This window comes from Watersipora subatra, chromosome 3 (assembly GCF_963576615.1).
Source record: "Watersipora subatra chromosome 3, tzWatSuba1.1, whole genome shotgun sequence".
In the NCBI taxonomy this organism is placed as follows: domain Eukaryota; kingdom Metazoa; phylum Bryozoa; class Gymnolaemata; order Cheilostomatida; family Watersiporidae; genus Watersipora; species Watersipora subatra.
This window is the reverse complement of record NC_088710.1, coordinates 61,974,445-61,998,800: the sequence shown is the minus strand read 5'-3', so window position 1 is coordinate 61,998,800 and position 24,356 is coordinate 61,974,445. Positions and strand designations below refer to the sequence as shown.

The 24,356-nt window shown below is 37.2% G+C and overlaps 2 protein-coding genes and 1 non-coding gene across 5 annotated transcripts in view; all 3 read left to right on the top strand.

Annotated features, from left to right (window-relative positions):
• The first annotated feature begins 176 nt into the window (after nt 1-176).
• On the top strand, nt 177-14,303 carry LOC137389629 (ubiquitin-conjugating enzyme E2 Q2-like). 2 transcript variants are annotated; one of them, XM_068075689.1, is made up of 10 exons: nt 177-530; nt 1,153-1,248; nt 1,439-1,534; nt 1,872-2,025; nt 5,491-5,637; nt 9,143-9,203; nt 10,584-10,674; nt 10,935-11,042; nt 11,652-11,817; nt 13,778-14,303. In XM_068075689.1, exons 1-10 carry the CDS (start codon nt 354-356, stop codon nt 13,807-13,809), a joined length of 1,128 nt encoding a protein of 375 aa, XP_067931790.1. In that variant the 5' UTR covers nt 177-353; the 3' UTR covers nt 13,810-14,303. The 2 variants fall into 2 exon arrangements, with proteins under 2 accessions (XP_067931790.1, XP_067931789.1); XM_068075688.1 differs by lacking the exon at nt 13,778-14,303 and adding an exon at nt 13,707-13,738.
• Nucleotides 5,745-5,844, top strand: Trnay-gua (transfer RNA tyrosine (anticodon GUA)). The gene is made up of 2 exons: nt 5,745-5,781; nt 5,809-5,844. It is a non-coding gene; the product is annotated as a tRNA-Tyr (tRNA).
• A 433-nt stretch (nt 14,304-14,736) lies between the features above and the next one.
• Nucleotides 14,737-24,356, top strand: part of LOC137392190 (polycomb protein SCMH1-like) — a 10,368-nt gene continuing 748 nt past the window's right edge. The window contains exons 1-10 of one of the 2 annotated variants that reach the window (XM_068078833.1): nt 14,737-14,842; nt 17,920-17,984; nt 18,128-18,233; nt 18,329-18,457; nt 19,531-19,722; nt 22,360-22,506; nt 22,602-22,826; nt 22,990-23,190; nt 23,437-23,601; nt 24,086-24,265. In XM_068078833.1, the coding sequence (XP_067934934.1) occupies nt 18,164-18,233; nt 18,329-18,457; nt 19,531-19,722; nt 22,360-22,506; nt 22,602-22,826; nt 22,990-23,190; nt 23,437-23,601; nt 24,086-24,265 (1,309 nt within the window). In that variant the 5' untranslated portion in view covers nt 14,737-14,842; nt 17,920-17,984; nt 18,128-18,163. Of the gene's footprint in view, nt 14,843-15,443; nt 15,665-17,919; nt 17,985-18,127; nt 18,234-18,328; nt 18,458-19,530; nt 19,723-22,359; nt 22,507-22,601; nt 22,827-22,989; nt 23,191-23,436; nt 23,602-24,085; nt 24,266-24,356 lie in introns of those variants that run through there. The other variant, XM_068078832.1, reaches the window with a different exon arrangement.

Genomic DNA, 24,356 nt, shown 5'->3' with positions numbered 1-24,356 from the left:
AACAACTCCTGTCGTATTGAAAGATTTTAGTGTTGTAACGTTCGTCTGAAGTTGGCATAAATTATCTTCCCATAACATATAGTCTCAGAACCCGGACGTCTGTTGCTTCCGTTGCTTCAGTGGCTCATATTGAACTATAATCACAACCGGTTAGTAAAGAACGAAGGCGATCCTCTGAACTTTTTGCGAGCAAGTGAACTATCAAACCAGCGCCTACTGACTTGAAAAGAACTCCTTTCTAATCAAACGTTCTACAATCACCTGCACGATAAAGCTAGCTTACCTTATCACATCATTATCAACTTATTAAAGTCTTATATACTGGACAAATACAAAATATCAACCGAAAATTCATGACAGATGCAAACATGGCCTGTTTTGCTAAGCTAAAAGAAGATTTAAAATTCTTAGAAGAATTGTTTTCTCAACAACATCAATTGTTTCAAATAAACTCAGCAACTGTGGATGATCTTACGTGTACCTTTTTGCCGCTAAAAGAAACGCCTGTGGTAATACACGCCAATATTACGGTACGTGGATATATATTTTAGAAAGTGACTCGTTCTCTAGTTATTCTTATTCTAGTATTATCACATATTGGTAGAAATTATTTGAGTTCTATTAGTTTCGTTTTGTCGTCTGTGTACTCGCTGTAAGACTTACAAAGTTTAAGGTTTGCCATTCGCCTCACCGTTGATCAGACTCTAATTAAAGTAAAAAGTTAAGTTTGCACAGTTCAAAGTAATGCTACTATAACTACAAGCTTCTAAACCTTTCATAACATTATCGTTGGCTAGTGCTCAAATGATTATTTGGCGATTATATCTGGGTCCAAATCTTGAAGACTTAAAATTTATATATACACTGTATATAACTGATATATTATCATCCTGATCATCCTAGTCCCCTGATATGTTCAGATATGTATCTATAGGTCATAAACACTGTTGTCATAGTATAGTCTGCACGTTAGACAATTTGCCATTTAATGAGCAGAAGAAGACCTCATTGATTATGTTGAGTAATATTCTTCTCTTGACGTTTTTTTGATGTGTTTAAAGCTGATTATTACTCTGGTTGTCACCTTTGTCAATTGATTGAATTGATTAAAATTTTATCAGTTTTTATTTTAAAGTTTACTCATTTATACAGGATCCGGGAAATGCACCGATTTGGTTTTGTGATCGAGAGAATGCGCTGGTAGAAACTGCCATATCACAGCTAGAAAAAGCCAATATCAGCAGCAATGTAAGTATAATGCCTGATTACCGGGAACATGTTGAAAATGGTTTTTTTGATGTTGGCTATTTGGTCAAAAAACTGGATTTAACAGCGACCATTTTACGCTTTTCTCCAAAATCTCTTTTTATCAAATGAGTAGTTCTCCGAAAAAGCGCTCTCATGTCATAAGCGCTCTCATGTGAGGATATGGTTGCAGATAAAAAGTCAAGCAGCCCATCTAGTGAAGAGTTTATGTGAGCTTCACAATGAAGATATTCCTTCGGAAATAGAGAAGATCATACAGTTCACTGGGGTGAGCAATTTCATTTTCTAACATCATACAGTTCACTGGGGTGAGCAATTTCATTTTCTAACACATACTATATATAGTTTTATGGCTAATTCCTTTGCCTGACATTTGGATTGCATAGCGTATTACACCATGTGAGCAGGTTTTTTGCTTTGTAGTTAAAAAGCTAAGATATTTTATAAATATCACCATACATGTTATTATATTAATACTATTATTATTGTATTATTAGCATATTATTAATGTTACTTTATGTCAGTGTGTAACTACCTTCCTTGATAGGTCTTTTGAACTGAACTGAAACCATGTATATTGCATCATGTCATTTTGCTGTGAGCAGACAGACACAGGAGATCCTTTAGAAGAAGAGAGTGATGAGGAGATGGAACTGCCCTCAGCAGATGAAAGTGATGAGGACATTGGTTTAGAGCCAGTTGAATCCTCTGTCCACGGAGCTACTGGTCATACTGCCCCGAAAGAATACAATGGAATTGGTAAGATCACACTTGAGACTGGTTCACACTATATGGTCGTATGACGGCGTTTTTCTTTCGGCGTTCATCGTTGATTATGTAAACCGTAAACTGATGGCATCGACGAAACAACGCGAATACATCAAGAAAGTTTGCAGCTGTCACACTTTCCCGATAGTTCGCCGAGCATCTCCGACTGCCTTTTTAATTTGAACCATTTTGGCAATAGTAATTCGCGGTTAGCGTGATCTATTTATTTCTGTTTATGATAGTTGCTGCGAGACTAGTATTTGATTCAAGCGAAAACAAAGAAGTTCCTTCAATTTAAAAAGAAAATGAGAACACTATGTCACTAAGTATTTGTTAATGCAAATGCGAATGGGTTTGTGATAGTGTGAACATTGTTTTCATTGACGATCACCGAAGTATTGTGACATAACACTGAGATACGGCGATATAGTGTAAACTAGCCTCTAGTTGAAGCTGGACAACCATGCATCACGTTTTGTCATAAGGTCATCTATTGAAGCTGTAGTAGGAATTATTAAGGTAAACTCTTCGTGTGTTGTGTGTCTGAGTACAAAGACTTTCCCATATTACAGCCGTTTCACAGTCATTGCTAGTAGGCAATGTATTCTTGGCTAATGCCATGACAATCACACACTTAGATCTTTTCACATTATGGTTGAGGATTTAGTTCTGCCGATCGTTTCTTTACTGTTCACACTTCAAGTCTTACTTGCTTTGCGCTTTGATGTTTAATACAGAGTCTAGTTCCATTAGAGTAGTTGCCAATGCAGAGTCTAGTTCCATTAGAGTAGTTGCCAATGCAGTCGCACGTCATGAAGAGCAAAGAAGAATTGAGCAAAACTAAAAATCTCAGTTTAATTTTGTTGTGCTCGTCTGGACACGCTCTCGTCTTGCATGTCTGTAATCAGCAGGTTGTGATGTGAAAATTGTTAGAAAACGCAAAATATAAGCCTTGATTGGCTAATAAGAGTGCAATCATTAGGGAAAGATCTTTCAGCAGAAAGTAAGATTGGGTTGAAATACCTGGTACTTATGATTAAAGATCTCTCAAATGCATGGCAGTGGTCATCAAATGGTTTACTTTGTGCGCTCAACTCTAGATAACTCTAGATAAAGGTATTCATGGTGGTAGTTTCAAAATTGTGCAATAGATTTCATCATCTTATCAGCTAACTTATCAATGCGTTCTACCTTCATGGAATCCGTAAGAAAATAATAACACATTTTAACACCTAACATTTGGTCATGGAGTAATTTTTACAAGACATCATTGCTGTTAACACAAAAACTGAAAAAATATCTATAATATGTATTGCAGTCCTACTGTATGTAGCTTAGCTAAAAATACTTGTTAAAATCAATAAAATACAAAGAAACTAAAATATGTTGTTCATGACATAACCTTACCATAACCTTACTCGGTTGTTCATGTTCAGCAAAAGGTTCTTTAGCTAAAAATTACTTTTGCTGGTCTATACTTTTAACAAAGGAATGAAATTTGAATTGTATTTTTATATTTGTAAAGTAAATAGTACTAATCAAATAACTTCAAATCAACTGCAAATGGTCACAGTGGAAAGTCTAGTTTCAGTTTACAATTTTCAACAATTCCAAATGTTTAGTTATGCTTAATTGTGAAACACAGACTGGTAAAATGTTCTTAAAAGTTTTAAAAATATTTCTGATAAAATATTTTATCAGAAATATATTAAGAGCCGCCGCTCTATAGCTATAAATAGTCATCACGATCCTAGTACAGCAGATGTTAAAGTGTTAATCTGTTTTGACTGGATTAATGAAATGTAAAACTTTGTTTTTCATTTACTTTATGTTATTAATTAATATACACCCAGCTATCTGTGTATATATAATAGATGTCAGTAAGGTTCAAGCCTGCAGCTCTTAATATTTTTATTTCATGTAATGATAGTGAATAGACATCTCATGGTCAAAGGACATGCTGAAATATTTGATTATCACGTGAACCGGTTTTCTCAAGTGGGATTAAGGGCCATAGCTGTTACTAGTGCTAACTACTAACGGGTAAACTACGGTAATGTTGTAATCCGAAGGAATAATGGCCATTTTAAGAGATACTTAGGGATTACAGAGCAACTGCAGAGCTCATAGTAATATGGTTGGCACTGTGTCCATAGACCACTGTTAAAGGTATTTAAGAATATGTTTGCAGTTATATTTTGTGGCAAAATGTATTCAGAAGTTTGCTAACTTGATATTTGTTTGAGTCGCCAGTATGTGACTGGCTTTTAAATGTAAGCTAGTTGTATTACAACAAAAGTGATCCACTTAACTAGTCCTATGCATAGATTCTTATGATCATGCCTTTGTATTGCAAGGACTGGCCAGGAGGCAGGCAAGATTACATTTGAGAACTTCATAGTCAATTCTAGGACACGCTACTGCAAGCATTTGGTAAATGACTGAGTTCGTTGGAATGCAATGTTGTTAGTTATATCCTTGTCCACTATTTGGATAGGTTGGGTACCATAGCCTTAGCATTGCGTATACAACTGACTCAACAAGCAACAAGGTTGTAGGCATTTTAATGAGACACAAATAATGACAATAATAACATATTGGAGCTATGTCCGGGTAAATGTGTTTAGGTACGAAATGGTGATGCATATAACCAGTATGTGTGAGAGGTTAGCTCAGTGTACATAGAGAAGAAACATTACTGTGTTGGTTCAGTTGTTCTAGGGAACTGGGTGTTAACCACTAAACTCAGAAAAGAAAAAAACTGATTTGGTCACTCGGTTGAACTATCCTTGGAGCATGGCAGAGCCCCAATATTGTGGGGTGCGACAGAGTTTATCAGGCTAGGTGACCTGATAAGCTCTATGGTTGTTGGAGTTCCAGATGCAACTCTACAGAGTTGTAGACTTGACTACATTATTGGGAGTCGATGTGGAAGGACATCGAATTATTCAGCTGCGCTAAAGTCAGCTAATGTCTTACCGAAGGTCGTACTCATCCCAGGCTCTTGGAACTAGGCTGATGATAGGAATATGTACAAGCTAGCCTAGGCTGCGAGAGAAATCCAAAAAATACAACACATTTGAACTGTACTGAGATAAACATGGCATAAAAGGGACCTGAACAGCGCATATAGTTCGATATGCCCAAAGTTGTCAAACTTGGGTTTTTTGTTGAGAAAAGATCAAATTGTGTAGAAGTGCGTAGGTTGTTACTATCAGGTAACACATACTGCTAGTCCACAAGAGTGGCTGGTAGGCACTAGTTTGTGTAACTTTTCTCTCCAAAAAATTTCTTTGCACAAATATGCAATGTTGGAACCTGGTATGCATGGTGAGTAACAATTCTGGGAACTAGGGTTTAATTGGCTGAATGTATTTGAAATTGGTGACACAACGCCGCTACAAACTTCTGTGCACTTGACAAGGTTGTTAAATTATGATAAACTTATTTTTACAGCCTCTAAAAATATTTTGGAATTGGAAAAACTGAAGCAGATGCAAAGGCAAGACTACTTGACTGGCTCACCCTCTGGTTCTGTACAAGCGACGGATCGTCTAATGAAGGAACTAAGAGATATTTATCGTTCGGAAAGTTACAAAAATGGTATGCGGAATATGTATGTACGAATCAAAGCCATGCGTAAGATTACTAGTTATTATAGGTTTGTGAATGTAGATAAGTACTTATTTATCAGCATTGCCGACAGCTCACCCGCGATAGCTCAGTTGGTAGAGCGGAGGACTGTAGTGGTAAGGGAGGTCACTCCCGACGGCAATCCTTAGGTCAGCGGTTCAAATCCGCTTCGCGGGATCTTTTGCTTCGCTGTTATTTTTTCTTTTTTACCGTTTCAGGATGAACTTTTTGTCTTACAGATTTTGCCAGTATGGTACCAACACTGTTTTAGGTCATTATTTTATCTTGTGAGTGTGTTCTATATAATGAAGAGAATAGTAGCCATTTTGAGCAAAGATACTGGTTTTAAAACATGCTAATTGGTAAACTATGCTTTAGGGGAAATCCTAAACTCGGCTCCATTGTTAATATGCTGTAAAAGAGTTGCTTCTATCCAAACCAGGTGTAATTTACATCGGCTCAGTGAATCCAGCCATTTGATACAGACTCATTTTTTGGAAAGCATTCATGTCCAAGTCAACTGATGCAATAGGTTAGAAACAGCAGCAACAATGTTAATTCTCTTCTATCGTATGCGAAGTACAAGCCACATTGCGTATTTAACCAACTTTTAATTAAATACGCGGAATCCATGCGGATGTCGGTCGATGAAATTCTTTTTAACTCTAGCAATTCTACATCCTAAGTATTGCCTATTGTATGTTAGTGCTCAATATTTCTATTCTACAGTCAAACCTCTACGTGCTAAGTTAGTTTATTTCTCAATATTTGCTTAATATGTTGGAATCATATCATGTTTTAAGGAAATTATTGTAATCGATAACTGTAATTTTTTTTTAATTTATTTAACAGCTCGAAAGGCTAAATACTTTAATTACCTGTACCATTAAAATAAATGCATTATGTAAAACTATACAACAAAACTATGTAAATGCCAAATATCAAACTACGTGTAAAAACCACATAGTATTCAGCGAAAAAAGTTTTTATGGTTTTACCTTGGAGAAATATGAATGGAAGTGTAAGATGAGTGATGTGATCAGTATTTGTATTATCAGTGATGTGATCAGTATGTATATGATCAGTGATGTGATCAGTATGTGTAAGATGAGTGATGTGATCAGTATATATATGATGAGTGATGTGATCAGTATGTGTATGATCAGTGATGTGATCTGTATGTATATGATGAGTGATGTGATCAGTATGTGTATGATGAGTGATGTGATCAGTATGTGTATGATCAGTGATGTGATCAGTATGTGTATGATGAGTGATGTGATCAGTATGTGTATGATGAGTGATGTGATCAGTATGTATATGATGAGTGATGTGATCAGTATGTGTATGATGAGTGATGTGATCAGTATGTGTATGATGAGTGATGTGATCAGTATGTGTATGATGAGTGATGTGATCAGTATGTGTATGATGAGTGATGTGATCAGTATGTGTATGATCAGTGATGTGATCAGTATGTGTATGATGAGTGATGTGATCAGTATGTGTATGATGAGTGATGTGATCAGTATGTGTATGATGAGTGATGTGATCAGTATGTGTATGATGAGTGATGTGATCAGTATGTGTATGATGAGTGATGTGATCAGTATGTGTATGATGAGTGATGTGATCAGTATGTGTATGATGAGTGATGTGATCAGTATGTGTATGATGAGTGATGTGATCAGTATGTATATGATGAGTGATGTGATCAGTATGTGTATGATGAGTGATGTGATCAGTATGTGTATGATGAGTGATGTGATCAGTATGTGTATGATGAGTGATGTGATCAGTATGTGTATGATCAGTGATGTGATCAGTATGTGTATGATGAGTGATGTGATCAGTATGTGTATGATCAGTGATGTGATCAGTATGTGTAAGATGAGTGATGTGATCAGTATGTGTATGATGAGTGATGTGATCAGTATGTGTATGATCAGTGATGTGATCAGTATGTGTATGATGAGTGATGTGATCAGTATGTGTATGATCAGTGATGTGATCAGTATGTGTATGATGAGTGATGTGATCAGTATGTGTATGATCAGTGATGTGATCAGTGATGAGATACGTGTCAAAACTCACATTAATGTTGACTAGATAAAGTTTGAGATAACTTGGCTTTTCTACTGATCCAGTGTTATGTTTTGTTAGTAAAATGTTTCAAGGCAATTGCAAAACAAGTCTTTCTTATTTCGTTGATTTTGGTGTTAAAGGTTTATTTTTGTGAACATTACAGCGCCTCTCTGGGTTATGATTAGGCTACCCTGTTATACAGTTTTTTCGTTTTATGATGTGGAGCATGATGTTTTTTTTGTCCCCGCCGTATGAAATTTTTTTCGCCATGCGATATCCACAAAAGTTTCCACAAAACAATATTTGCACCTTACGGTGCCCACGCTGGAACGAATTAAAATCGTATGGCGACGGTCCACGCCGTGTATTAATTATATTATTATTAGGGTCCACTCTATTACTCTGACTGTAAGCTCCTTGTAAACAATCTATAATCATTCGTCATGCTCGTGCATGATCAGTACCACGGGTCTGTGACAAATGGGAATGCTCTAAACAGTAACTGTTTTCAGTGGACCTAAGACTTTGTAGACCTCTGTTTAGTGTTTACTAATATTCATCAAGAAAATGCAGCTCATCACTAATTTAATTACAACGTACTCTTCGGCTATGCGTTGCTAAAGAATTTAGGTCTATTGCAGACAATACAATTGTTTTTGGACACAAATCAAGGCAAGGAGCTGTTACTGTATCAAGTTGTTAAAATTTCTTGTCTCGCATTTCCTTTAAGATTAGCTTTCTTGCAAATGTCAATTGTCAGTCAAAGCCTGTACAAGCATTTGAAGGACAAGATAAAACACAAGCGTTAGTCAAAGTTTGCTTTTAAGGCTGGCCTAATTATACTTACTGTTGTATATAAAGTGAGCTGGTCAGATACCCTATAAAGGTTGCTTTTGCATACAGGTTGGCATCTGTATATTCTCATCGGTGTCATACTGTTGCTCTTGTATGAAGACCACAACTTTAAAATTGTCACGTACTTTCACCAAGTTGCTAGCAACATGCTTTTTGCTTTTAAAGCTCACATATGGGTGAGCAGTTTGTCCAAAGGCACTTGTAGAATCTGATCTCTGTCTTATCATTTCCATCTTGTTTTGAAATTTTATCGTACGAATCCATTTGAGCTCTTTTACAGAGTCTTGAACATTTGTGGTGAGTGTTTCTGACGGAGAAGGCTTCGGTTTCGTAATAAAAAAATAGAAAAGTTTAGTGTAAATGCTCAGTAAATTGTATAAAGCTCATAGATTACTAAAGTGTAAAATTTTCTGGTTCCTTTTTTAAAGTATGCCTACACAAGTTGCTTTTCATTTTTGTGAACCAGTGCATGTGTATCAGCTGGTTATCTGTGTTACAATGAATTGGCAAAACATTGTGTCACTCGTTATCGCAGGCATTTATGAAGTGGAACTGGTCGATGAGTCATTATATGACTGGAATGTCAAACTCTACAAGTAAGTAAATCCTCCCATCTCATCGCAGCATTTAATCTGACTGAGTCACAGCTAGTTACTATTATCAGTTTCCTGTTCTCTATGCTCTGCGCTACACGAGTATTTCACTCAGTGTTTAGGATTGTTTATGTAAACATAGTTTCCGTCATAATCTGTTTGGGAGGCTTGGTCTTTCCTATTATGTCTTGTGGTACAACTTCTAAATTTCATCGGGTCTTCATGAAAGTATAGAGTAGTTATTTTTAGTACTAGAGTTTAATTGATTACATCAATAGAATAACTGTGATGCGTTGTCTTTGCATGTATGAGCTTGATGCCGTAAGTGCTGTCAGTCTTCCTTGTATTCACTGTAATAGAGCTGCTTAGCGATTCAGAAGTACACGCTTAAAGTTATTATTTTATTAGCGTATCTGTAGTCCACCATCTGTCACATATATGGAGCCCTCCAAACACTGATCTGATGCTGAGCTCTCTAGATGTTTCGCTAGATGCTGCCGCTAACCTGCAGCATCTGTTATATAATATCTTTATGATTTTGGTCTGAGTAAGCTCCTTTTTCAATCAGCTCCCTGATCAGGTCATCAAGTTGAAGAATCGATCAAAAAATGATTTACATTCTATTGATTTTTTATTTTACCGTTTGCGTCGCGTTGTAACCAATCTCACTAGCACTTTTTCTGTCCTGTCACATACATTCTCATTCAGATATGCTCAGTTGATCGACTGTATAATAAAATGGGAAGACTGGTTGGTAGGTTCATGCACGGCTGCATTACGCTAGCTTGTCTTTCAAGTTGACTAACTGTCTTTTCATTGTCAGTAGCATTATTACTACTAACAAGAAGCTGATACTCAGAAGAGCTTCAAGCAGTCATGCTTTGCCATGGATAAAAATTCAAACATTTAGGAAGTTGTATGTTCAGCCACTGATATTCTCTAGGGATTAACACACATAAGTGTGCGTGTCTACAGGACAGATCCATGACACTTGAAAGTATGAATATAGATTTCTATATACGTCACATGTATGATCTACAATATTTCCTACTGTAGTGTGCATTTCCTCCGTTGATTATATTTTGCTCAGGTAGCATTTTTTTACAGTTATTTGTTCTCGAGCTGTAAATTTTATGACCTGCATATGTTTACCTAAATAATGATTATAAACTTGCTAACGGACTGTTAGGCATTTTTGGAATGTCTGATAAATATAGTTCAAGGGTAGATTTACATGCACACCCTAATATACCTGCACACGTAGCTTATGCAAGAGAATATTAAACACTCACTGAATCTGATACAGTCTGCAACAGTGTATACTTGAATTTAGCATACGGTCACTTCGCTTGATGCAAATGTATAGGCCATTGTTTATTTTAGGGTTGACCCAGACAGCCAACTCGCAAATGATCTTGTTCTCTACAAAGATAAGGAAGGAAAAGACTACATTCATCTCAATATATCATATAAGGTACGTACACAGATGGTCTGTCAGAAAACTTGATCAAACTTGGTATTCTTCATATTTATTTCGAGTAAGTCTTGGAGGTAAAAGAGTGAATCTGCGTATAACATTACACCAAGTTCTTTTCTTCACATTTAGACTTTAGTTTACCCCGAGTCGTTCCTCTCGCGGCTGTTTCAATCACAAGTGTGTTCCTATATTTATTCCTGCTATATGTACTGTAGTGATAGTTCTTAAAGCTACTGCCGGTGGCTTGCTCGTTGTAGAATACATTCCCTTTCGCACCTCCATTTGTGAGGATTATAGCCCCTGTCATTCTTGGAGGATATGTGTTAAATGGTGGTGCTATATGCATGGAGCTCTTGACTACACAGGTGAGTGGAACCTGCCTGTTTAATTCAGTTTGTTCAGCTCACAACACGTGCTTGTGCATATTCTAAAGCTCGTCCGGTAAAGTTGATTGATGACAGAGGTCTGAGATGACTTGACCTTCTGAATAGCTGCCATGATGCCATCTATAACTACGTGTAAGTCAGTCGTAAAGACTGGGTTTATTCATCTTCTGTTTCACGGTTCAGTTTACTAAAAGTAAAAGTCCCAACAAATTTAAAGATGACCTTGTCATATTATTAATATCCAGTAGTAAATTACATGGCTGCATTAGGTGGGTCTTGATTATTGCATAGCATAGACTTAACTTTGGCACTTCCAAGTTATTGTATACTGAAGTCTGTAAGGTGACATGGCTGTGCGTGTGATGACAGATACTATACAAATACTATACACTATACACTGTATACTATGCATATACTATACACTGTATACTATACACTGTATATTATACAGATACTATATACTACATACTATACAGATACTATACACTGTATACTATACAGATACTATACACTATACACTGTATACTATATACTATACACCATACACTATAATCTTGCGGTAGAATTCATTGTTAATATGTTGTTTAGGGTTGGAGCAGTGCATACAATTTGGAGTCACTCATACTGCAAGTATCAGCTACTCTAGTTAAAGGAAAGGCTAGAATTTCATTTGGTTCAGCCGCCCGCAATCACTATAGCCTGGGCAGAGCGCAGCAATCACACCGACATCTCGTACAGATGCACGAAAAAAATGGTATGGTTACTCGTTCTTCTAGTCTGGAATGTATACTCTACCTGTGCTTCAAAAGCAGTATTAGTGGTTAGTATTTTCTTGGGATACAATCATACCTTGACATACGGGTGCCCTAACATTCGAGTAATTTGAGATTTGACCCAAATATCGAGCCGGATTTCGCCTTGAGGTATGAAACAAAATTGAGATGCGAGCATATGAGAAGGTTGTTGATGCGGCTGCTAGGTGGCAAAGTGTGCCAGAGGCTGATAACAAAAACAGTATCGCTTGGTCTTACTCTTGTCGACTCAGTTTCGAAAAGTCTTAACAAGGTCGGCTAAAAGTAATTGTGGAAGCGATACAAAAGGCGCCAAGCCGGAAGAAGATAATTACGAATGGAAACAAAATTAGAATTAAGATTAGTGCCATATTTTAACTTGTTTTTAAGTGTGTGTTTAATAAGCTTAAATTAATTTAATTTAAAGTTGCGTCTAGTGTAGCGTATCGAACGTTTTGCAGAGAAGTCTCTCTCACAATGCGATTAGCCGCTACTGTTTGTCGTGAAGGTAAGAACTCCGTACAGTACTGTATTTAATAATGTTACATTTTATTGCAGGTCATAACCACTAGATAGACATTTGTTACTTCGTGAGCTTAGAGGCTGGTTTAGAACACATAAACCACGCTTTTCCATTGTAATTTCCTGTTTTTAAGTGGGGTTTTCAGAGGATGGAAACGGATTAATTTGTATTTTACTATTTTATGTAGCAAATATTGCTTCAAGATATGAGAACATTGACATACAAGCCTGGTCCCGGAGCGCGTTAAGCTCATATGTCAATAGCCTGGGCATGGCTCTCGTGAGGGATTGGGAGAGAGAGCCTGGGACACGTAGCAACATGCGGGGAAGACAACTCTAAAAGTCGACTTCTGCAGTCGCTAATATCACAATCGTTATTTCCGAAGGAGTATCATGTGACGGTCTTTTTTATGATCTTCGCGAGTATTATGTATTATTTTTAATTTGAATTGGCAGCAAACAAACGCTGGTTGGTAAGTATGAAATGTTGGTCGCATAATAAATCAATCACGGAAGTTATATTATTTCTTATGTTTAATTAATGAGGTTTTGATTTAATTAGGCTATAATCGAAAATTAAATCAATTGAATAAAATATTTTCTCAATAACAATACAAACGAATAGCAATAGAACAACAAAAATGAATCGCACGCTGCTAGTAAAGAAAAGTTTATTTAGTGAAAAGTAATCTCAGTTTTATTTTACTCGCGAGTATTGTGATTACTCGCAACAGTTATTATGAACAACTCCGACCTACCACTGCAAACGTTGCCATCTGAAAGCAAATACTCTTTCCGAAGCCAGTAGGAAAAACTATAAATTAGTCAAAACCTACGATAATATGTTGTAAAACTTGAGACTGTTTTGGTCTCAGCGTGACTATGCCTAGCTTTGATAGATGATTTTTGAATCGCTCCATTTTTTATCAGTAAATGAAATGAAACCGCGCACATGAAAACGCAAGAGAATAATAACCTATGGTTCTTATCGTTTTGTTATCAAACGGGGTATTTCATAACTACCCAGTCTATCAAAAACATAGGGCCTTTCACTAGATCAAGTCACGTTACCGTGACGATAGGCTTTTAAACGCGCCACATCTAATACATCGTGAGATCTGAATCTATCGACACGCTTTCATTAGTATCAGTCTGAGCGTCATATGTAACATATGCCGCTCATTTTGCCGAAGTTATCTTACCTTTTTTTCGCTGTGTGTCCCCGGCTCTCTCTCCCAATCCCCACAAGAGCCATGCCCAGGCTAATATGTCAAGGTATGACTGTATTTGGAAATGTACCGCACCTGCACTGTTTGTTCTTGTGTTACAGGCTGGTATACGCCTCCTAAGGCAGACGGATAGCCAGGTACCGCACCTGCACTGTTTGTTCTTGTGTTACAGGCTGGTATACGCCTCCTAAGGCAGACGGATAGCCAGTCGAAGTTCTCGCTCTTTAATCTTACTCCGCCCTTTATTACTCGTTTTTATTCACTCCAATTCGTGCCTACAAGAGAGTTTATCTTTTCACCCTCCAGCCACGTCACTGCACCAATCCTGGCTGACTGTCCAAGGTTTACTGTTACGCAGCTGCTACCAGTTCATTGATATGCGGCAGCGATTTACTCATCTAATAATTATATCGATGGGTTTGACGGGTCATCTACTGGTTGATACCTCTTTGAGGTTGTGTCAGCATTGCAATTGTTCCGTATTTATTTAGTAGCTTGACTTGCTGGTCAATAAGTCTTCAGTATTTTTTCTACCTGTTCAATGGAATAACATAGCTGCTACATACACTGTCTTGCTGTTCTAATGCTTTTTAAGAATAGTTCAGTGTATCTTCCTTATTAGATATTTGTCTTTATATACTCTTTTATAATAAATAGTTTACTCTGCATCAATAAATAAATGTTCTTATGTTCAATAAGTGTAAAACTTATGTTTAACAGGTTACATTTGGGGTTGCCTTTTTAGTGAAAAGTTTAAAAATAATCTTATTTGCTTCAATCTTTTATTCTGTCATTGGAGTAAATATTCCTATATTACACGCTCACCTCTGTTATCTGCAGATTGTTTGTTCAAATTGTATGAACAGCATAGACTTCCCTACTAAAGGAGCAAATAAGATGCAAATCGTTCCTAATAATAGGGACGAGTGTACTAGTACTAATGTTACAGCAAAAACACCAATCAAGGTAAGTTCTTCATATTAAGTTCATGCAAAGGCAAAACGTAGAGGAGCTCATTGGGTGCAGTAATTTGCTTCAGAGCATTTCATATTTGTTAGTTATCGACTAGTTGTAAGTTATGTATTTTGTTTTGCGATTATTTAGCTTTGTTTTAGTAAGAATGCGTTCTTATACTGTGGATCTCACGCTATCTGTAGTTCTGTACTGAGTAGAACATAGAAAAGTAAAGACATTCGTGTGAACATCGTTTGTATAAAGCTTCACTTTCGGTGACAGCGTACGTTCAGAAAATTTGCATACACTTGCCTTGAGCTGAATTTCTTTTACACTTTTTTTAAGCTTAAAACCAGTGCTAAAAAATAAACAATGACTGGAGGACGTTTATATTAGTTTAAACTGACAAAGAAGTTTAAATTCTAATAATCACTAAAAAATTAATTATTATTCAACAAACGACTTTTACCAATTATTTGATATAGTTTTGGAAATTTTTTTTAAACGTTTAGGAAAATAAAACTTCTAATATATGAGAATCAACAACAAAATAAAGAATGGAGAAGTAGAATTGTTGTAGTTAAGTAACCGTAGCTACATTTTGAAGTGGGTTTTTGAGAGGTGAAAGTTAGTGTCTTAGTAATATGTAATCAATTGGAGGTGTGGCATTTTCGCCGCCTAGGTTAACCAGTTTGACGCCATTGTGTAAACTTCTATAATCTCAAACTCAGGTTCTGTACTGTATTTCCCTTACAGTACAAACGTTTGCATAAAAAATTTTAATATTAGTAAACTACTGCGCCGTGTAATACATCAGCATTCCGACTTTATATTACGACGGAGTAAATCAACCGATAAACTAACTTTTTTTAGCTTTCCGAAAACTATGTACCCATTATAAGAGTTACCGCGTTTGAAAGTGGTTTTGCTAGTCATTAAGGCAACAAATGTAGTGGCATCAAAGGGCATGTGAGTGGTTGATTCCGTGGTTAAAGGGCGCGTGTACATGCAACATATCGTGCAATGTCATAGTTGACAATGGCCAAATCTACCGTTTCCGCAAAGAGTGAGACGGTGCAGCAAGCTGCAAATACGTCTAATAAAGGTAGTAATGATGTATAATGGATTACGGTTTTTATATATCTGTTATATTTGCTAAATGTATTAGTAACATTTTCATTTCAGTGATTTGTTGGTTGATTTTACCAGCTTTATATCTTAATGTTATGTCAGTTGTAACAGTAGATAATAGGACGCTCTGTAGGTCAATATTAAAACTAAGTTTTTAGTCATCATTTATTTAACAAAATCGGCACGTGTAATTGGTCTATCGTTCTACATTGATGGATTGTTTGCCAGTATACGAGGTCTATGATGCACAAGAATCGAAGCATCCAAGTTTACGTTCGAACAGCTGACACAACTCAATCGCTGTCATGTTCTACTATAGCTTTCTACTTTTCTAGTCGAGTGGTGCATGAAATTGCCAAAGCTTTTATTCTCAATTACATTTGAAACGTGTGAGTTATTGTTATAATGTCAATATGGTTAGGTTGACACAATAATCATTAGCAAAACAGTGGGTGTTGGAAAAAGGTGGCAGCATCCATGGTAAAAAAATAGACTTTTGCTATAGAATTTGGTCAAGGTATATACTCATGTGTTAAGCAGTGTTTATGTATCTTACTGGCACTTTAGAAGACGGGATAATAGTTAAACATCAGTATGTTCCATTTCCTTATCTTTGTTAAATTGTATTTTTAAAACATTACTCATGTTTTGCTCTTCAATTTTTTCACTTATCAGAGTCTGTTTTGTGGCCTTTTTTTGGCGATATCGCTTGTGCCAATGTTACTGATTACACAGAAAAAAGTCTTCGAGATTAAGGTAAAACTAGAACTAAAAGTTGCTGGGGCAGCAAAAATGTAGCGCTTACTTAGTACCATTTTTATGAGTACATGTATTGAAGGCTGTTGTGCTTAGTTAGGCAATGTGTAAAATCATCGAACGTACCTAGATGGTCCAGCTAGCGTACCAGGGCTAATCTATATTTGGCTCAAAATTCTTTTGGTAGTTTTTATGTAGACAACTTGAAGTTGTCATCCATTTGCAAATATAGATTGTTCGAGTACAAGGCAGGGGTGTGACCTTTATAAAAACTTCATACTTGTGTGTTAATACGCACACACTGATGCCTTAACGTAAAGTGCATTGCAGTTGCTAGATATCTACGTAGTTTCATTAGCAGTGCAGTAGCAGCAGTAAAAAACATGTCTCAGCCATGCAGTATAGTTGCATTATGTGCTGTTACTGCTGCGCAGTATGCAGTATATTTTTCATGTCATGGAATTGTCATGTTGTCATGGATGTCTACATTTGATCCATGACACTTCAAATATTTAAAAATGTATATGCGGTACAACTATTTCCTAATGCACAGTGAGTAGTATTGGTGCTATGACAGTATTGCCTATTGCAGTGTGCAGTTCTGTATTCAGTGGGAGTGCTGCTAGTGCACTTATTGCAGTGCTAAAAGCAGTAGAAACTTCTGCATTACATTATACATACATAGCACATTACAAATTTAGCATTGAGTTGACTTGGTTGCAACTTGAGTATGACTGGGCTAACAAATGACCACAATTAGCATGTTGTATATGGTTGAAAGTGACAATCTACTAGGTTTTTAATGCATGTAATGTTACTGAAAATACAATACAAAGACCCCAATTTCATAGATTGGAATGGGGATAATTTCTTACTCCCTATTCTGAAATGATATGGGACAGAGCATAAGTTCATGAGCTTGCTGAACGTAGCATCTGGAAATTTTGTGCAATGCAGTACAGATGATTGGAGAGTCAGCAGTGCCAATTGATCCACATTACCACATTCAGACTAATGTGCAGTTGCAGTAAACAATTAGTTTCATGTTTTAAAGAACTCTTATTCACAGAGCTTGAACTGTTGGGTTTTATATAATGTGTCATGGAAGTAGATGCGCAGTAAATCACAGTGGGCAATTTGCAGTAGGAGCACAGCTGCAGTGACAGAAAATGTCTAGTACAAATCTTATGAACTCATCAAAAGAGTTGTCTGCACATGGAAACGATGTTAGTTGCTAAAAGCGTCATTAAAATACTGTTGTCCCAACTAAATACTAATTTGTATTATAGTACATGTGTTGGTTTATTCTTAGAGCCGGTTAAATTAATTTTATGATTGGTTTGAAAGCTAAAGATCTGGTTATTATAGGTTTGCCTGTTTGTTTTGTTTAATTTCAACAATGCTCGCCAAAGTTTTTAATCTATTCATGCTGGTGAACCCAAACATGCAGTAACGGAACTTTTTTATTTTTAGGACATGTGGAGGATTCTGCAAATAGCAGTGAGCTGGTTGCTGCCCCAAAGTCTTGTTTTAAGCAGGTACAGCATACGCAATTGTCAAGGAAATGAAACAGGATTTGGATTAACCTGTCGGGATATTTTGTAGTATTTGATGCAATCATGGCAGATTTGTGTTGATAAGATTTTAGCGCTGTAGAAAGTTGATTGCTCTTACCCTGTAGACAGTTGAACTGCTTTCCAATGAGTTCAAGCCTGACATGAAGCTCGAAGCTAGGGATCCTCGCAACTCTACATCTATTTGCATTGCCTCAGTCATATACGCTTATGGTAGGTGAAAAACTATTTCTAGTTCATTTTCAAGTTTATTACGAGCTGCTTGTGATGCTGTCAAATACATGGTTTGCCATCTGTAATATTCGCAGGGCCACGACTATGTCTAAGACTGGATGGTAGTGACAACAGAAATGATTTCTGGAGTCTGGTTGATTCCGAAGATATTCACCCTTACGGGTGGTGTGAAGAGCAAGGGGAGCAACTTCAGCCACCGTTAGGTAGCTACTTATATATTGCTCTCTTCTGACAGGTTACTCTCTAGCTCATATTGCTAGTTTTACTATGAATAAGTATAGTGTCTTTTAAAAAGATGTATTTATTTCAAAGGCATTTTCTACTAGTTGCTATGCCCAGTTTACATTACAAACTACAGTAGACGTATAACCAACTATAACGTATACTTCCTATAATGTAAATTTCCATATAACGTAAAGCGTCCTGTCAGGCGAGTTCTCAAATTCAAGTTGAATGTTACTCTATCTCAGTGCACTTGCGAGAAAACAAAACGACGTGCATATAGCGTTATATCTACTATATATAGAACTTCCATGGAATTTTATTTCCTCGCGATAGATCGTCAGATGTGTCGACAAAACAGAAAATAAGTAGCTCCGCAATCGCTCATACATAAAGGTGATTGATTGGTGCGGGTGTTACAGCGTCGGGCCACTAATCTGAATGTCACGATTTGGAGTAGCATCGAAAGTTATCTTTTTTTGAACCTTAACCCCCCTAGATACAGATAGATGACAAACAGGTAGTACCACTTTGTACAGGAAAATTATTTTGCTTCGATGTAGATGTATGAAATATTTGTTATTAGCTTTACTTTGCAGAATAGACCTTGCTGTTTAGAAAAAAAACTAAGCAAATCTTTGTAAATGAACGTCGAAGATGTGCGTCCCCATTAATTATTGTAAAATTACCGCAGTCATGATCTATTGAACCAGTGAGATGTATCAGAAAACGGCGAAAAGTTTTCGATGCAAGACAATATACCGCAGTTACGGTACAGCCCACAATTTAAAAACGTTGAGTCAAGTTTTTTATTTTTGTATGACCAAAGGGGTGAGTTTGGAAAGATCTTGGAACGGATTAGGCAATTTACATGTATTTTACTGTCCTTGTAATGTAAAATCCCCATAATGTAAACATTCCTGGAATAAATTATTTACGTTGTAGGGGCACCTACTGTATTATACATCATCTCAAATAATGAGGTGCACTGCCATTAAGGCTCTATCAACTCTGCACTTCCATCTGCACATGTTTGTTCACTTTGATTTTTTAGGTTTTGCTAAGAATGCGTCGTATTACCCAGCATTTTTGAGCAAATTACTACAAGAATCGAAGCACTTGATGGCCCCTAAGTCATGTTTTAAACCAGTTCCTCCGTCGCCTGAGAGAAACATGTTTGAAGTTGGTATGAAACTTGAAGCCATCGATAGAAAGAATCCTCAGCTGATTGGACCTGCTACAGTAGGTATGTTGCTACGGTAGGTATGTTGCTACGGTAGGTATGTTGCTACGGTAGGTATGTTGCTACGGTAGGTATGTTGCTACGGTAGGTATGTTGCTACGGTAGGTATGTTGCTACGGTAGGTATGTTGCTACGGTAGGTATGTTGCTACGGTAGGTATGTTGCTACGGTAGGTATGTTGCTACGGTAGGTATGTTGCTACGGTAGGTATGTTGCTACGGTAGGTATGTTGCTACGGTAGGTATGTTGCTACGGTAGGTATGTTGCTACGGTAGGTATGTTGCTACGGTAGGTATGTTGCTACGGTAGGTATGTTGCTACGGTAGGTATGTTGCTACGGTAGGTATGTTGCTACGGTAGGTATGTTGCTACGGTAGGTATGTTGCTACGGTAGGTATGTTGCTACGGTAGGTATGTTGCTACGGTAGGTATGTTGCTACGGTAGGTATGTTGCTAAGGTAGGTATGTTGCTACGGTAGGTATGTTGCTACGGTAGGTATGTTGCTACGGTAGGTATGTTGCTACGGTAGGTATGTTGCTACGGTAGGTATGTTGCTACGGTAGGTATGTTGCTACGGTAGGTATGTTGCTACGGTAGGTATGTTGCTACGGTAGGTATGTTGCTACGGTAGGTAATGTTGCTACGGTAGGTAATGTTGCTACGGTAGGTATGTTGCTACGGTACGTATGTTGCTACGGTACGTATGTTGCTACGGTACGTATGTTGCTACGGTACGTATGTTGCTACGGTACGTATGTTGCTACGGTACGTATGTTGCTACGGTACGTATGTTGCTACGGTACGTATGTTGCTACGGTACGTATGTTGCTACAGTACGTATGTTTTTGTGATTACAGCCAATCCTTGTCTGACAAGCACTTGTTGATGCAAACACTAAACGTAGAATTTGAGACAAGGTTTGTCTCGTAATACGAAGTAATTTTTAACATAAAACATCTTAAGTTTCTAAAGTTCATATGCATGTAGCTCTTCACATAGTTGGGTTTTATGTTGTTCTAATACTATCACACAATGCTTCATACCTTCCATTTTTGGTTTTAAAATCCTGGATCCTAAAAAGACTAGTGTGAATGATAGTAGTTGTGGAAAAAGGAAGAGAGCTCCTGCTTTTCCTAAACTAAACTAGTAGAAAAGCATAAACAACTATCTATGGCTTTAGCCTACATAAAGAAATTTTTGAAAATGAAAGTGATTCGACGAAATAAAGCCAGAAACCATCGAAAGTGGATAGGCTGACCATGCCAATTAAAAACAATATTTAAAAAATAACAAATATAAAAACAAAAATATATGCGAATAAATTATGTTAATTTATAAAGTTTGCCGTCTAAATAAGGCTGGCTCTGTATTTCTGCCACCATTTCTACCTACCCACCATCTGTCTCTCACTACTTCTACCTATACACCATCCGTCTCTCACCAGTTCTACCTACACACCATCCATCTCTCACCACTTCTACCCACACACCATCCATCTCTCACCACTTCCACCTACACACCATCCGTCCTCTCACCACTTCTACCTACACATCATCTGTCTCTCTCCATCTCTCACCACTTCGACCTACACACCATCCGTCTCTCACCACTTCTACCTACACACCATTACGAAAAATACTTCTTAACAGGGGCATCGTAATGCGTGGCCGCATTGGTAAAATAATCAGCGTGCGCTATAGTTATAGCCGAAATGACACAGATCCACATACTTTGAGAAATATATATATATATATATATATAGAAGATATAAAGTTCCTAAAACTTTAATGCTCTGAGACACGCGAATGACACAAACACTGAGATTTATATATATCTCAGTGTTTGTGTGTCTCAGAGCGTTAAAGTTTTAGGAACGAAAAATCCGCTTTACGCTGGATTTGAGCTCGAAATATCCAGGTCTTCAGACAACCACTAGCTACATTGTCCTTGTCATACTATGGAATAATTTTGCCCATACTTATTCAGAGCTTGCGAAAATACTATTGACCAGCTTGCCGTTAACCGTACATGTACATTTTAAAGGTAAAAGTCAAAAGTGTATTCCCTTGTAGGTGTGTTCTGTAATGATAAATGTTTTTTCATCCGATTATGGTGCTTTTACGGAATGATTGGAAACCTTTCTGGTCAATAAATGCTGACCGGAAAATTTATTGAACTATAAAAACTAATATTTATTAGTTTTCATTGTTTTAACAGTGAAAACTGTGTTGCTCAAGAAATGTATTGAGGAAATCTTAAGTTGATTGCTAGATAGTTTTTGGTGAGCTATCGCAGTTCACCTTTTATTTTTTAAAACGTTATGTTGGTAAAAATATTGACGTCGCAGTATTTGTTCTCGCTGGAGTTTTTAACAAATCCAACTGTGTGACATTGTAAATCATTAAAAGCGTCTTGTATTTATATCTGAATAAATTCACTTATTGGAAAAAGGAGATTGGTAAAAATATGCCTATTTTGAAAGCTTTCGAATTCCATCATTGATGTTTTGCACAAAGTTATTAGTACTTTAGGTTGGTGATAACTGTTTGCTAATTCATTTCCAATATTTGCCGAGCGTGTGTTGCCAAGTCAAACTGAGATGTGGTGGTTCTAACTAGCTCGTTCAATTGTTTAACCAGGGGAGGTGAAGGGAGACAAAATATACATCCAGTTTGATGGCTGGAGAGGAGCTTTCGATTATTGGTGCCGGTACGACTCACGAGACATCTTTCCTGTCGGCTGGTGCACTCTCACCAATCATATTCTCCAGCCACCCGGTACTAAAGGTACAACACTAAACTACAGTATATACATTGTAGTTTGATTCGGCCGAGCTGCTTTTTTGCTTCGTATATAATAAGTACACGTGTCCACTCCTTAGGAAACCTGGCACGAGTACGCGGCTCTGGTTCAAGCAAGTCACAAAGCGTCTCTCCTAATGTGGCTATCCATGTCGAGACTCAGTCACAAAGTATGGGTATCCCATCACCAGGAAGTGCTCGTTCTAGTGGCAGTAGACGAAACAGTCCTGCTGTCTCAAAGGTTGTTGCTCTCCGTCCCTCTTCCCCTTCCACAGTATTAACCCCCATAAGCTCTGGTGCTACAGGTAAACTGCATTGTATCGAGGCTTAGCAAATATAGTTTCCATCACATGATATTTTCAATTACAGAATCATTTGTTATCGTCTATCGAATGTTTTATGAAAGTTTCTACAAATTGCTGATATTTGTCCGAGGCTATTAAGTAATGAGCAAATTTTCTGTTATAGTCACAGCTTATATAAACCAGACATGCTGTTCTGGACCTTTGCTCAACCAAACTAGCATTATTAGACTCCCGCTACACTATGGACCTGCACCGACTCCAAAGATACTAAAAAAGGTTGTACAAGCTCTGGTCGATGGCGCAATAAACCCGCTGCAAGTCTTCAATAGTCTAGTAACGGCTCCAAGTGATATAATTATCACAGGTATGCCTTGACATGAAGGTTATATTATCATGTTGCAAGCAAGTATTCACTTATATCAGGATGTAATTGTTAAATTTGCACAAAGAGAAATACTAACAATGAACTTCTTGCAAACAGCTGAGATAAGATGACGGTGGCTCAACATAAAATGCGTTTATTTATTTATTTTATACGCAAGTATTTCAATTAATCCAAGTTTCTTACGCTTCAGTTGAAAGAAGTGTTAACACGAATTTTGTTTTAAAGCGAGTGGAGGTGGCAACACGATGATCTGCACCATTCCAGCCATTACCACAGTCGAGGGATTTAGTGATTACATTGCCAACTTTCTACAAAGTATTGAGAGTTGTGTTAATCTTGTCACACTACAACCATTACACCAGGTCTGCCATAAATGCTCCCAGTGGAGAGGTAATTATTAGTCTTGTTTAACATCACTACATGTGCTATAGTTATGTTCTAATCATCACCACCACAAATTTTATTCTCTTTATGGTCTACCTTTTTGATTGTTTAGTTTAACCAGAAATGGTTAATTGTCATTTCATGCTCCTTCAAACTCTACAATATGCTCATGTTTTATTGATTGGTGAGCTTCAGTGTCTAAGAAGGAATAGTGTATAAAGGATGTTCTAGAGCCTCTACTACCTGTAACAGATGCTACCACCAAGTTCTTTAGTATTAAGACTCTGCACATGAGATGTCTTTGTTCCAACTACATTGTGGCTTTTTTGTTGCATTGAAACAGATTCGTGAGAAAATTAGTCACAGTGTGAAAGCTGTCTAAACTTAATCACATTTGTATTAGACTTTTAAACTGGTTGACTTTCAGCAGGCATGCATATTGTATCGTAGCGATTATTTATTTTATCGAATCTTTCTTGATTTTTAACAGGTTCCTCTCAAACCCTGAAAAGGGCTCAGTCTACAGTTAACAGTCTCAGTATTCCAAGCAAAAGAGGAAGAGGTCTTAGGCGAACCCTTAGCGTACCAACACGAGGTCGTAGAAAACAGGCGACATCATTGCGGGAACACAATCCACTCAGTCCACCCCCACCTTACAGTCCACAGCTAGGTAGCGTTGTTAGTTACCCATCTATTCACTCAAGTTATTTGCAGTACATAATTGAAGAAGATCTGAGGTGATTTCTGATGCACAAGTTTGC